The sequence below is a fragment of the Prunus dulcis genome, chromosome 1 (assembly GCF_902201215.1).
Source record: "Prunus dulcis chromosome 1, ALMONDv2, whole genome shotgun sequence".
NCBI lineage: Eukaryota > Viridiplantae > Streptophyta > Magnoliopsida > Rosales > Rosaceae > Prunus > Prunus dulcis.
In genome coordinates, this window is record NC_047650.1 from 41193350 (window position 1) to 41206549 (window position 13200).

The 13200-nt window shown below is 34.2% G+C and overlaps 2 protein-coding genes across 6 annotated transcripts; one reads left to right on the top strand and one right to left on the bottom strand.

Annotated features, from left to right (window-relative positions):
• The first annotated feature begins 214 nt into the window (after positions 1 to 214).
• Positions 215 to 6718, top strand: LOC117632643 (agamous-like MADS-box protein AGL11). Of its 4 annotated transcripts, none has more exons than XM_034366188.1 (9): positions 215 to 417; positions 1801 to 2001; positions 4714 to 4798; positions 5071 to 5132; positions 5470 to 5569; positions 5834 to 5875; positions 5998 to 6039; positions 6180 to 6331; positions 6454 to 6718. In XM_034366188.1, exons 2-9 carry the CDS (start codon positions 1820 to 1822, stop codon positions 6455 to 6457), a joined length of 669 nt encoding a protein of 222 aa, XP_034222079.1. In that variant the 5' UTR covers positions 215 to 417; positions 1801 to 1819; the 3' UTR covers positions 6458 to 6718. The 4 variants fall into 4 exon arrangements, with proteins under 4 accessions (XP_034222079.1, XP_034222093.1, XP_034222100.1 ...); XM_034366202.1 differs by having other exon boundaries at positions 241 to 417; positions 4717 to 4798; XM_034366195.1 differs by having other exon boundaries at positions 284 to 417; positions 1805 to 2001.
• A 1234-nt stretch (positions 6719 to 7952) lies between these two features.
• LOC117632970 (immune-associated nucleotide-binding protein 9-like) lies at positions 7953 to 12671 on the bottom strand. 2 transcript variants are annotated; one of them, XM_034366625.1, is made up of 6 exons: positions 12545 to 12671; positions 11136 to 11385; positions 10696 to 10973; positions 9863 to 10027; positions 9641 to 9775; positions 7953 to 8437 (listed from the first exon to the last, which is right to left on the bottom strand). In XM_034366625.1, the coding sequence occupies exons 2-6, from the start codon at positions 11365 to 11367 to the stop codon at positions 8237 to 8239; spliced, it is 1011 nt and encodes a 336-aa protein (XP_034222516.1). In that variant the 5' UTR covers positions 11368 to 11385; positions 12545 to 12671; the 3' UTR covers positions 7953 to 8236. The 2 variants fall into 2 exon arrangements, with proteins under 2 accessions (XP_034222516.1, XP_034222524.1); XM_034366633.1 differs by having other exon boundaries at positions 12440 to 12545.
• Between the last annotated feature and the right edge of the window lie 529 nt (positions 12672 to 13200).

A 13200-nucleotide genomic window follows, 5' to 3' on the forward strand; every position in this document is an offset into this window, starting at 1 on the left:
TCTCTCTCTCTCTCTTCAGAGAAGAGTCACAAGCATTTGATGCATATGGCATATTAATTAGATAGATCTAGCCCTATAGATTCTTCAGGGGCATTTTAGTCAGGCTCTTCTTTGCATCAAATATATTTATAAATTGAACAAAACTTGCAGTTTATGGAGCGAATTTGAACCTGCAAAGCTTCTTCAAATCAGCTCAAACTACCACATCTTCTATCCCATTTTGGAAAAAGGCCAACTCTCTCTCTCTCTCTCTCTCTCTCTCATAGAAACATGCACACACACAAATATCAAAGTTGAGCAAAGAAAGAAAGAGGCTATAATTGGCGTGGAAAAGTGGACAAGGCTCTACACTTTGGCTTCTTTGGGATTAGAAATTTTCCGAAAGCTGAAGTGAACGGAGTGGAAGCAAAAGTAAAGGTCTGTTCTTAATTTTTAAGGCAAATGTTGGGTTGCAGATCATCTCCTATCCATGGAAACAAAAAAATTTATAAGTTTCTGATGATTAGTTAATTCTCATCATATATGTATTTATATATATATGATTTCATAGATCTCTGTTGAAACAACAGAGAATCTTTTCCTTTCTTAATTTACTTCCCTTCTTCTTTTGTTTATTTTACCTTGAAAAGAAACTCTGCGTTTTAGTGTTCTTAAATCTTATGTTGCTTCATCTTCCAAACTAATTTCTTCACTTTTTTTCTGTTAACTTTTTCAATTACTCTTTAACTATATGTAATATATATTGAACAAGATATTTAGCAGGTCTTTCTATTTGATTTCAGCCCGTCTTCTTCAGCTAACTTCTTGCTAATGCTCACAAGTTAGCTAGCTTAATGAACACAACAGATGCATTAGCTACTGATCTTTGTTTCTCTCATAAGCTTGAGAGAGAGAGAGAGAGAGAGAGAGAGAGACAGACAGACAGAGATAATTTCCAAGAAAAGGTTCATGCACCAGTATTAATGGTGTCATGACTACCAAAATCTTTCAGTATCCTGTGGATTTTGGTAACTGATGATATTTATATATGGGAATATATAAATATTTTGGAATTTTTTCAGTGCTTAGTTTAGTCTTCACATTAATCAAACTGGTGTTTTCTCAGTGGCCTACAGCCTTCATATACTTCTCAGAGGGATCTACTTCTTCAAGATCTCCTGTCACCTTTTTGTTTGATTTCCTCTATTTTTCTTTTGTTTTTTTTTTTCTCTGACACATTATTACGCTATCCTTAATTTATACAGTTGTTATATTATCCGATCTCCTGATTCATCAACTTCTTCTTCTTCTTCTTCTTTTTTTTGGTCAAAATCATCTTCTTCTTCTTTTTGGTCAAAATCATCATCTTCTTCTTCTTGTTGATACATACAGTTCTTGTTCTACGCTTTTCCATATTTACCCAATCTTTTTCTTCTGAACAGTTCTTGTTCTTTTTGTTAATTTGGTCGTATATAAATTGTCAAGTTATAATGAAAGCTTTGAGCTTTAAGATCTGTGGATTTCCCTAATTTCAGGCTTTGATCTCCTCCAATAAACCCATTAGAAAAGTTTCTTCCTTTCTCGTTCTATAGAGTTCTTTCTGCTGAATGTTTAGTTTTGCTTCTCTTTCCCCTCTGCTAGAGAATGTCAGAGGGTTCTATAGAGTTCATTCGTCATTTATGTTTTCTTTTATGTTCTGAATTCTTCTTAATGATGTCAATTAATTATACACATGAAATATATAAAACCAGTTTTGAGGTTTTAATAAGTACTAATAATGATTGAAGTTCAGTTTTGATGTGTGCTAATTTATTGTTTTAGGTAGGTCTTCAAATTTAAGATGGGGAGAGGAAAGATTGAGATCAAGAGGATCGAGAACACCACAAACCGTCAAGTGACCTTCTGCAAACGAAGAAATGGACTGCTGAAGAAAGCTTATGAGCTATCCATTCTCTGTGATGCTGAAGTTGCCCTCATTGTCTTCTCCAGTCGAGGCCGCCTCTACGAGTACTCCAACAACAAGTAACTAATTTCATCATTTGCTTACCCTCTCAAGTAATTTCTTCACTGGCGTTGATTAATTATTTTCACTTTGCTTATGATGATATGAGCAATTTGGACCTTTCTTTTAATTCGCAATTTGGAATGCATAAAGATTAATTAATTTGCATAATGCACACACACATATACACACATATATATTTTGCATCACCTTACAAATAAAAAATCTTCAACTCGGGCAAGACTGGAAAAAGGAGTTCCTTTCTTCACTTGGTTGGTACACTGCTGCCGATGGTTATGATTTTCTGTGCCACTGTGATCATAGAATGCAAAGCCTGGGATTCTGAAGTACAGAGAGATGCACAATTATTATGTTCATTTTGGTTTTATTTGTTTTCTTCTCTCCTCTACCTTGGCTTGATTTAAAGGAATCCTCTAGTACGTGCTGCAGTTCTATTTATATTTTTTTTTTCATATAAAGGAATACCCTAAACATATATTAAAATGGTAAATAAATACAGATTAGCTTTAAGCTAATGTTAATTTTTATATGTTATTGTTGTATCATTAATGTACTCACAGTTGCTCAAGACCAAAACGTGTAGGAAAAGAAACCAAACTTGACTCTTGCACCAATTTGGACCTACTTCCATGCATAGGAATCCAGTACTTGCCGGGTGTCTTTGGTACTTATTTTGCTTGAATTTCAGTGCTGCAAAATCTATAAGAATCTCCCATGCATGGCTTCCAGCAGTTGTATATTATTGGTATATCATAATAACGTGTTGAAGGTCTTCCCTTTCCTTTTTCTGCTTTCAAAACCCTTCCTACCCTTCTGTTTGTCTTTATAAAGCTTTGAGTAAAAATAAAAATAAAAGCTTCAACTTTTCACTTTGGTTTTCACTCAAAAGGGTTTTTTTTAAAAACTTGAATTTTCATATTGGACTGGTTAGGGCTTTCTCTAATTTCTAGTTCAAGATCTAACCCTTTGCAAAAGAACATGGAACTGTAAGTAACTCTCTGCATTGCTTCAGTTCTAGGGTTTCCGTTTTGATGTATGGGTGGCACGTGGCATGCTCCGTGTCAAGTCAACTAACCCATACTAGTCTTTTGACTCTTTGAGGGTCTATGATGAGTCTTGGAATGTGAAGCACTGTGTATATGTGTATCTGCATGCATGTCCATATTTCTTCAGATCATATGGGACCCACAAAACTACATCCTCTCATTACTTGAGATTTGTTTATTTATGATGTACTTTCCATGTTGATTTGGAGCTAATAATCTTTCTCAAGATCATATTCATTCATCTTAATTATTTTGTCATTATGGTTGATTTGAAATTACACATATTCAAATAAAAATGTGCCTGCATCACTAACTGATATGATCCACTATTTTCCTATAAATTCTTTTTCTTTTTTTTTGGATTTTGGTTAATAGTATACTTCACTAATATGCACACAAGTTTTCAAGTATTGAAATATAATTAAACAAGCCAGTATTCGAAATTGGTTTCTATTTTTCGAAATTAATCTCTATGTAAAAATGTTTAATTATCGTATCGCAATATGCTAAAATGTTTAAATTTAGGTACCATAGTAATTGTAAATGCGGTCAAAGCAGGTAAGAGAAAATTTTAAAACCAAAAAAAATATATTAAAGGAATTAACTAAAATACAGACCACTTTTTTTTTTTTTTTTCTGCTTTCTGATTTTATTTTTCTTTCCATTTGATAGAATCTGCTCTATGAGATTTCTTGAATTTAGACGTACACTCAGCCCTTTGCTGCATTGCATGTGTTTAATTTCTACATTCTTCCTGTTGCTTTTCAATGTCAAAATTTTCTTCCTATTCCTTTTCAGTGTCAAAAATAAATTATAGAGAACCTCTTGTCTGCTTGGCACAGTACTTAACCTTTCTCATCTTTCTGGCATTTAGATTTCTTCTGTCTTCTCCTTCCATCAATAGCTTTGAGAACCTCCCTGTTTGGCTATATAATTTTCACCCTTTAAAAATTCACCATTATGAAAATTTATTTATTTATTAAGTGGTGATGAATGTCTATGCATATATATAGCTGAGAAAAGAAATATTGAAAGTTGGGCAAAAAGTGCCTGTAGCTGTCATTGCCCTCCACAAAAGAATTGAACTGACTGACTTGAGAGCCACACCATGCATATATAGTGCTTCCTGTTTAAGCTGATTCCTAGGCATTGTGCCCTTTACATATCTCATATGTTCTTTTAGCTCTGTCCCTTCAAATGTTTTGACACCTTCCCATTGAGGTTGTTTTGCAATTAAACCTTTGACTCCAAAACAACCAAAGATGCTCATGTTTGGTGTTTGGAGAGGGAAAAAATTAGTTGACACTTATATTTTGGTAAAGATAGAATTTGTTGAATCTATATATTTATCAAAGATAGATAATAATGTATCAGATACTGTAGATTTATTCAATAAAAGAGAATAACTATGCTAAAAATGACTTTTCTTTTCCTTCGTTCCAACTCACAATAACTCAATTTTCTTTAGCTACAACACCATTATATCACTCATTTAGCCAGCACACATACAAAAGACTCCAAAAATTAATAAACGGTACAGTCCGGACAATGTCAATCAACTTTTTTTTTTTTTTTTTCCCTTTCTCTTTTTCATTTGTATTGGAAAAGGAAATCGAAATCTGCACTGCCTTTTGACACTTTCAACTTAAATATTTGGACATGTAGCAGCATAAGGAACACTATAGAGAGGTACAAGAAGGCTTGCTCAGATAGCTCAGGTTCAACCTCCATTACCGAAATTAATGCTCAAGTAAGTAAGCTATCTCCAACGGTAATCATTCCAATTGATTATCTTATAATTGTTTTAAGCTAATCACAATCAAGGATATAAATCTTTCTGTTCAAGTATGATATATTTGCTAATCATTCATTGTAAAACGAAAATTAAGCATATTTGTGATTTCTATTTCATGGGTGAGGGCTAGATCCTAGGTTCAAATCCTCTTGTAACAAAAGTGAAAAAGATTCAAATGCATAGGTTGTAAGGCTAACAATGTATGCTTTCCTTTTGTCTTGATGTAGTATTATCAACAGGAATCGGCAAAGCTGAGGCAACAGATTCAAATGCTGCAGAATTCCAACAGGTGATTCATGCAACTCGAAAAAGAACATACATCACATTTGTTTACCAAAGTATGACGTTAAAACATAAAACCAACATTAATTGAGAATAATTATTAAAAAAAAGTGAACATTATTAAATGGAAATTCAAGAGTTACACCATGGCCACATGCATCAGAACCCTACATTGCTGTGCATCTCTTATGTATAGGCAACACCATACAGTATTGTAATCAACAGTCTAACGACGTCGTACAGATCTTATTTCCGACGATAATATCATGGTTGCCCTATTAATTTTACATCTCAAGGCAATATGATTTCGGTAATGGATGGATACAAATATTCTTTGCTTGTAGGCACTTAATGGGAGATGCCTTGAGTACTTTGAGTGTGAAAGAGCTAAAGCAGCTGGAGAATAGGCTTGAACGAGGCATTAATAGAATCAGGTCCAAGAAGGTATGCAATTTAGCAAACAATTGATGAAATTTGAATGTGAAAGTTAATTACCCGAAAAAAAATGCATGACAAAGCACAGCTTCGTCAACTTTGAAATTTTAATGCCATTTCCTAGGCTTTCATAGTCTTTTATGTTGTTTGAGATCGTACCAAATTTCTGATCATATTAGATGGGATTATGTGGTAGTTGCATATTCTTCCAATGTCAACTTTTCTTCTCATCTTAATGTTATCTTTTTCCTGCTATCTACCTCTTGAGAACAGCATGAAATGCTGCTTGCAGAAATTGAGTACTTGCAGAAAAAGGTAAATCCTCTCCTTCTAATTCCAGTTTATATGTGGCTAGTCTTATTTTAGAAGAATTTTGAAGCTTGTTGTGGAATGATGTTCTATTTTTTATTTTTTATTTTTATTTTTTTTTTACGCAGGAGATCGAGCTGGAAAACGAAAATGTGTGTCTTCGAACTAAGGTATCGGAAGAAATTAAGTTTTGTAAAAAATACTGCACTCTTCTCTGTTTTTAGCTCTTAATGTTCATTCCAACATGCAATATTTATGTCATGATGGAAAGCCTCCATATTAATATCTGATATCTTTTTCCAAACTTCAGATTTCAGAAGTTGAGAGGCTTCAACAAGCGAACATGGTTGGGCCAGAGCTGAATGCAATCCAGGCATTAGCTTCTCGCAATTTCTTTAGCCAAAATATGATGGAGGGTGGAGCAACCTACACACAGCAAGACAAGAAGATTCTCCATCTTGGGTAAATATTTATATCCTTCTATCTGCATATCACTATCTATGTACATGTTATGATTTCCACAGCATATAAAAAGAGAGAACTTGTGATTTTTTACTTTATTTTGTGTGTTTTTACCCATGCAGGTAAGCTTTGTGGCGAGAGATTCAGCAAATGCTAGCTCAATATTATTCAAAATAATGATGTCACTGCCTACTGTTTTTAGTAGCGTTGTGTGTCCAATAGTTCTGGAACATTGCCATTTTTAGAAACTGCCGAAGCACTTAATTAGCATATGCTTGCTGCATATGAACATGGAAATGTATTTGGAAAGATTGTTATATGACTTGGTTCAATCTCCAGAATAATTACTTTAGTAAGACTGGTAATTCAGTAAGTTTACCGTACTCAGCAATCGCACAGCTTTTAATTGTGGCAGCGCGATGCATAACTTAGTCAGAAAATCAGTTGTTAATTAGTTTAGTGATGTAAAAGTTTCAGCTGATTAGTAGGAGGTAGTCCTGTCTAGCACATCATTGTTAAAATGTTTTCAAGATATAAAGCAGGCGAAAGGCTCGGTGATATGCTACCGGTCGGTTGTGCCGTAGGGTTCAAATTATGCACAGCCTTCGTACCATAACGTTCATGCTTCTGAAACTTATGTATATACTTAAAAATAGCTTTAGAAACATGAATATGTTCATAAACCCACAATTCAAGATGAAGAGAGGTTGAATCGAAGTGATACAAATTTTGAATGGTTGCAATATCAATTCATAAAAGACACTAATTCCTCTATAATAGAACATGAAGTTAGTATTGTCTTTAAAATGAAGCCCATCAATTCTGGCATCCACCTACAATTAATCTCATGTTCTTCTTTTGACAATCCTATTATTTTATGTCCATGAGATGATCCTTACAGAACTTTACATTAACGTGTATCGCCTCTTCTGCCATCTTGTTAGTCTTAAAACAAAATCTTAAAGAAAATTATTCTGTAGTTGGCGAGCATCAGCCAGAGAAAAGGCAAAAGGGAAAATGGCTATTCTTTTTTAATCAAAAGAATTGCACAGCTATGTCCATATCCCTTTTCCTAAGGCCCCTTAGGTTGCCGGTAAGAAATGGAGACCAACTTCAAAGTTTTACCCGAGTTAAAGCTAGAAGATGAACTAGTCAAAGTTTTACCCTAAATCCCTTCCTAAAATTATTTAATACAATCCCAGACACCAAATGTGGCGATTGCATTCCTATATATACTTCACAACACACTAAAAGTAGCCTGAAGTTATCAAATTAGTGACGTCTATTCCACGCCAAATCAACTTTTCCAGGTCTAAAATTTCAAAACATATCATAAACCTGCTTTCTGAAAATAGCAAGGATTCTCTATGGGTTAGGTCTGGGTCAGGTTAATCTTGTGGCAAAGATCAAAATGCAAGGGCCTTGTCTTGGATCACCTTCCTAGCTTTCAAATTGCGTAGAAATAAACAAGCAAGCAAGCAAACAGAGATAACCATAAGATATAACTCATCATAGAAATTTTGAGTGAAAAGATAGGATTTGATCCCATCTCAACCTTTGGATTTGACCGGCGACAAATTCCAGGGCTGAGAAGGGGATGTCCTGCACAACAACAACAACAAAAAATTGTATGCATCCTGCAACTGAAACATATGGCTGAAACTGTAAGCCAAACATTATTGACATCAAAATACAAACTAGAGAAAAACATATAGGCATAAAATATATGTATAGGTATAAATTTGAAATTTTAAGCGAGCATCCTACCAATTTACATAAGAGGATCAAACCATAACCAATATCAATCGCTGTCACAAAGAGTTGCAGCAAACTTCCACATCAACCACGGTTGATTTCATATTTGATGACCAATCTCCTTACCACTTATCTTTATCAAGAATTACATTAAAGAATGGCACACTTGCCTTCACCTCTTTTACGAAGCTCTTCCTCTGCTCTCATAAGATTTTCTCTAAGCTTTCGAATTTCATCATCCGACCTCATCTGAGCCATTTGGGCATTCTCTTCTGCTCTCAGTCGAGCAGCTTGTTCATCTGCCAGCTGTTGCTCAAGCCTAATAGTTGTCTCTCTTAACTTTGACTCAACCTGTATAACAATATAATCGTGAATAAAGAAATACACCAATCATAGTGAAAACATGTATGCTTATGTTTCTCAGGGCCCTATCAACATTTCCTACTTTGCTAAACAGGATTCCTACTCCCCAATATTCACTACCTAGCCCAAGAATTGAAAACAAAATAACACAAGTCACAGCATATAGAAATTTCATTTCATTCTATCTATACAACTAAAAAAACATTCTAACAGATGACAATTACACATGCCTTGAGGGTACGAAATTGATTTAAGGAAATCCATCTGATGGTTAAATCTTTTAAGTCAAGAAGAATTTTCTTTACAATTTAATAATTGTAGCTGACAAATTATGAACCATCACCCAAAACTCTTAACTAGACAAGGAATAAATCCATTTTTTCATCTCATGCATTGAACATATATCTCACATGCTGTTGAAACATATTTGAGGTTTACACAGCAGTTTATGCATTTTGGAATAAAATTATAATAAGTCTGAAACGAGTACAAGCCAACACACACAAAACTGTGCAGTGCCACACCTATGCTAGGTGAGGGAATAACAAAACTAGATCTAAAGAAATTTTCTAACCAATATCACAGACTTGGGGCTAAGGATACCACATAGATACAACAGACTTGAATATAGATCATGTCCCAGGTAGATGATATAGCTCATTAGTTGCTGGATTTTGCATCCCCAGATCAAGAAACATGGGCAGAAGGACAGGGCAGTGTCTGTTATTTCAATCAAATTTTGACAATTGATAAAAATATGGCAGGCAACAAATATGACTGAATTCATTAAGCATACCAAACTTTTATATGACATGAACAAGAATCTTGCTGTAAAATTCTGAAAGTTCATGCTTATCCCAAAGACAATAATGAAAGATGTCTTAAATTAGTGAAGGCATCCTACAACTCTGGGCCTACTAAATTAATTCAAAACTTCGGTTATCTCCAATTAATATGCCAACACTTGTCTAAAAGGTACTAGCAAGGGGAAATGTGCTCAAAGGAAATCAATGACTTCTAAATACCTCTTACTAAATATGTTAAGTTAAGATATAGGTTCTAATGATTTAACAGGGGGTGGTCGATACTATGATCACTGCACATAGGTATTCTAGTTTTAGCCAAGTAAGGAAACTGTAGGAATTGTTAAATCCAAAAGCACGACAGATGAAAACTTAGAAAATTTGTTACCATCTCAGTAATTCGTGTAAGCTGCTCTTCATATGCACGCTGCATCTGATTCTTCAAATCTAATATTTCTCGTTTAGAATACCCCTTCAAGGAATTAACCTCTTCTTGTTGATCACGGAGTTTAATAGCCCCTCTCTGTCGCATACAATAATTATTTGATCAAGATATTTTAGAACAAAGTGACAGTTTAAGGAAAAAAATTATTATAAATAATTATAGTACCTTCACTTCAGCAAATATCTCATCAGTGTACGGTTGTCCACCATTCTGAGCTATGACCTTGTTTACAAGGGAGAGAAGATGCTGCACTTGTTTAACCCTCTTACTTTCATCCTTAGTCTTGTTATCAAAAAGCACACAGCGATTTTCACACAGAACAAGGATTTCCTACATCAATCCAAGAATTGATTAGATTTCTAGTACATGTTATCTTTATATTCGAGACAGCACTGGATTAAGAAAAGAAAGTAGAAACAAATTTTTACAAACCATATATGAAAACGCAATAACAGACTATAATAATCTCTAAGAAATACGATTCAGGCACGCTGCATCTGTCAATCTTCCCTTGTACCATGCTACTAACAGAAAATTTACTGCAATCTACATGCCATTAGTCATCTGAAGGAACGGGAACTTCTCTAATATTTTCTTGAAGTCCACTTTGTTAAGGACATATTTTATACAAAACCAACTTTCACATCCTCCAGCCCAAAGAAAAAACTAAACAAATACATGAAAAATGAGAGTCCACGCAAAAATAATTTTCTTGATCATTCATGTAAATTGTACAAACTGAAAAGGGAAGAGTTGATGAAAACTGTCTCAATTATGTAGCAAATAAATCCAAACATTTGTATAACTATGTTTGATGTAATATGCACGAACGCGTTAATAGTTTATACACATCAAAGTAAAATGAGAACAAAGTTAAGGGGAAGCATGTATCTACTCATTCAGAAATGAACACTACTACTAATGAAATTATCATAATAGTTTATAGAAAGAAAAAATAAGCAAATGTCAAGGGACGAGCTTGAATGTTCGTGAGTAACCTTTAAAGGCTCTGGACATTCACGGCCCAAATAGTCTTCCAACGTCTCATCATTTTCTTCAAGGTCATCTCCGCCAGTAAAGACCACAATCATGTAATCAATAATTTTGCTTCCAAACAAAGTTTGCAAGCTACGTAGTGCAGCTTCTTCTTCTTGTGAAAACCGGGTCCTAACTGAGAAAGTTACAAGAACAGCATGGATTCCATCCTTGGCCAAATCAATGCATTTGACAATTTCTTTGCCAACAAAGTCTGACCTGGCAGAAAAATCAAAAAGACCTGCACCAGTGTAGAACACAAGTCAACACAATGAGAAGGGATAGCTTCCAAAGACCAAATACAACTACTCTATACATTTGCCTCCCTACTACAGAAAAGGAAAGAAGAAAGAAAGAAAACTAAAATAGATGTTAAGAAAATTATAAATCAGCAGGATTTTACCAGGAGTGTCTATAACATTTACAACTTGTCCATCTCTCAAAACAGCTTTCTCCAATTCACAAGTGCTTGTAACACCAGAGGAGCTGGTCTTGGACTTGAAGGCCTTTCTTCCAAGAATACTGTTTCCTGTTGCACTTTTTCCATTACCAGTACGTCCAACTAAGACCACAGTGCGAACTGCACTAGACAGTGAAGGAAGCTCCCAGTCATCATCAATCGAACTTCCACCCATTATATAAAATCAGGATACCTAGAAGGCACTTAATTCTGTCAACATTTCATTATGAAAAAAGTATGCATCACATAAGTGTTAATACTTGAATCCATCTTATATGTTGACAAAATCATGTCTAGAACTGTAGAAAACTGTTTGTATGGCATGCCCAATGCATAAAAATAAAATAAAACAAAGACTTATTTCATGAAAAGCTAAACCAGAATTCCAAAAACTCAGGGGTTATGTAAGTCACCTTTCATTCAAAACATCATCTTTTACTCTGAGAAGGAAGACCATAATTTCAAAACATGGTCAATGAACTTTTTTCCTTTATGGATGGAAACTCTCTCTTTAATTGTACAAAGAGAGACAATGCACTATAATGCCAAATGTAACATGAATAGTAAGCCATATGTATTTCCATGGATCTACACGACAATACCATATCTAAGCGACAATTGTTCCCCAAAAAAAGAAGACAAGAAAAGCAAACACAGCAACACACTTTTATAAACAATCGTAGGAAGTTCCACATTCTAAACTACAATTAAAGCACCACCAAAGTTCCCCATATTTCACATATTACTTATTAATTCCATTTAAAACAATTGCAAACCTAAATACAAGCAATTAAATTTGTATGCTGAAAATTAAGCAAAGGATCTTGACCGAGTACGTAAGTACCACAACCGTCACAATTCTATTTATGGAAAAAAAAAAAAAAAAAAACCCGGTAAGATATTATTTCAACCACAATTAACCTATGAATTCCATTGATCAAAAAAATAATAATAATAACCTTTGAATTCCCGTATCAACATAAGTAAGTACAAAAGCAAGAGAACCATGATCAAAGCTTAACCTAAAACCTAAATCAGCCAAAGAGGCTAAGAAGAACAACGATCAGAAACACTGTTTGTTCGCCGACAAAACGAAGCAAAACTAAAACCAAAAAAGAAATACTATTTTGGATTTGCATCCTTTCAGATTTCCAAATCAAGAGAATCGTCTCGACTCTCAACTGGACGCAGAGAGCCGAAGGAAGCAGAAGGTGTACAGTTCAAAATTGTCGATTCCTTTCGTTTACCTGGATTTTCCCGTCGACCAAACAGAACAAAGAAATTTTCTTTGAAAAACCAAAAAGGTAAAAGATTTTCTAAATACGAAAATAAGGAACTGTGAGATGACTTACTAGCAAAGAAAAGAAGCGCAGTCACCGTCAGTGAGAGAGAAGATAAGGAAGAGAAGAGACACTGACACAGCAAACCTCTATTGTAAAACGAGTTGAAGATCGCATAGAATTATAAAATGACGTGATGTATTTAATTTTAATTTTTAAAGAATTTTTATAAGTAAGTGACTTTTATAGAGTTGACTCATAATGACTTTTGCATACTATATATAGTCCTGATCTTTTGGATTATAAGAGTCCAAGAGATTTGTAGTCATTCACTGTTGGATGTAAATTCAACGGTTCACTCACTCTTGCACTGTTTGTAAGAAACTTTTTTGAACCATTGGATTAATATCCAACGGTGGGTGACCACAATCTATTGGACTCCTGTGGTCCAAGAGATCGAGACTGATATTTTCATATACTAAATGGCTTTGTCCTTTTATTTTTTTTTATTTTTATATTACTCAATTTACTTAAATTTACAATGTAAATAAAAAAGTACCTCTCGTTTGGATTCAAATTAAGCAAATTCCCACCAAATCAATGAAAAATCAGTTTTAGTGCAAAATATTATTTAAGCTAAAAATGATGACTTATTAAGTCAATATATACTTCATACTAAAATCTCATAAAATCATTTTCTTATTTGATGTGTAAGGAATAAAAGCCAC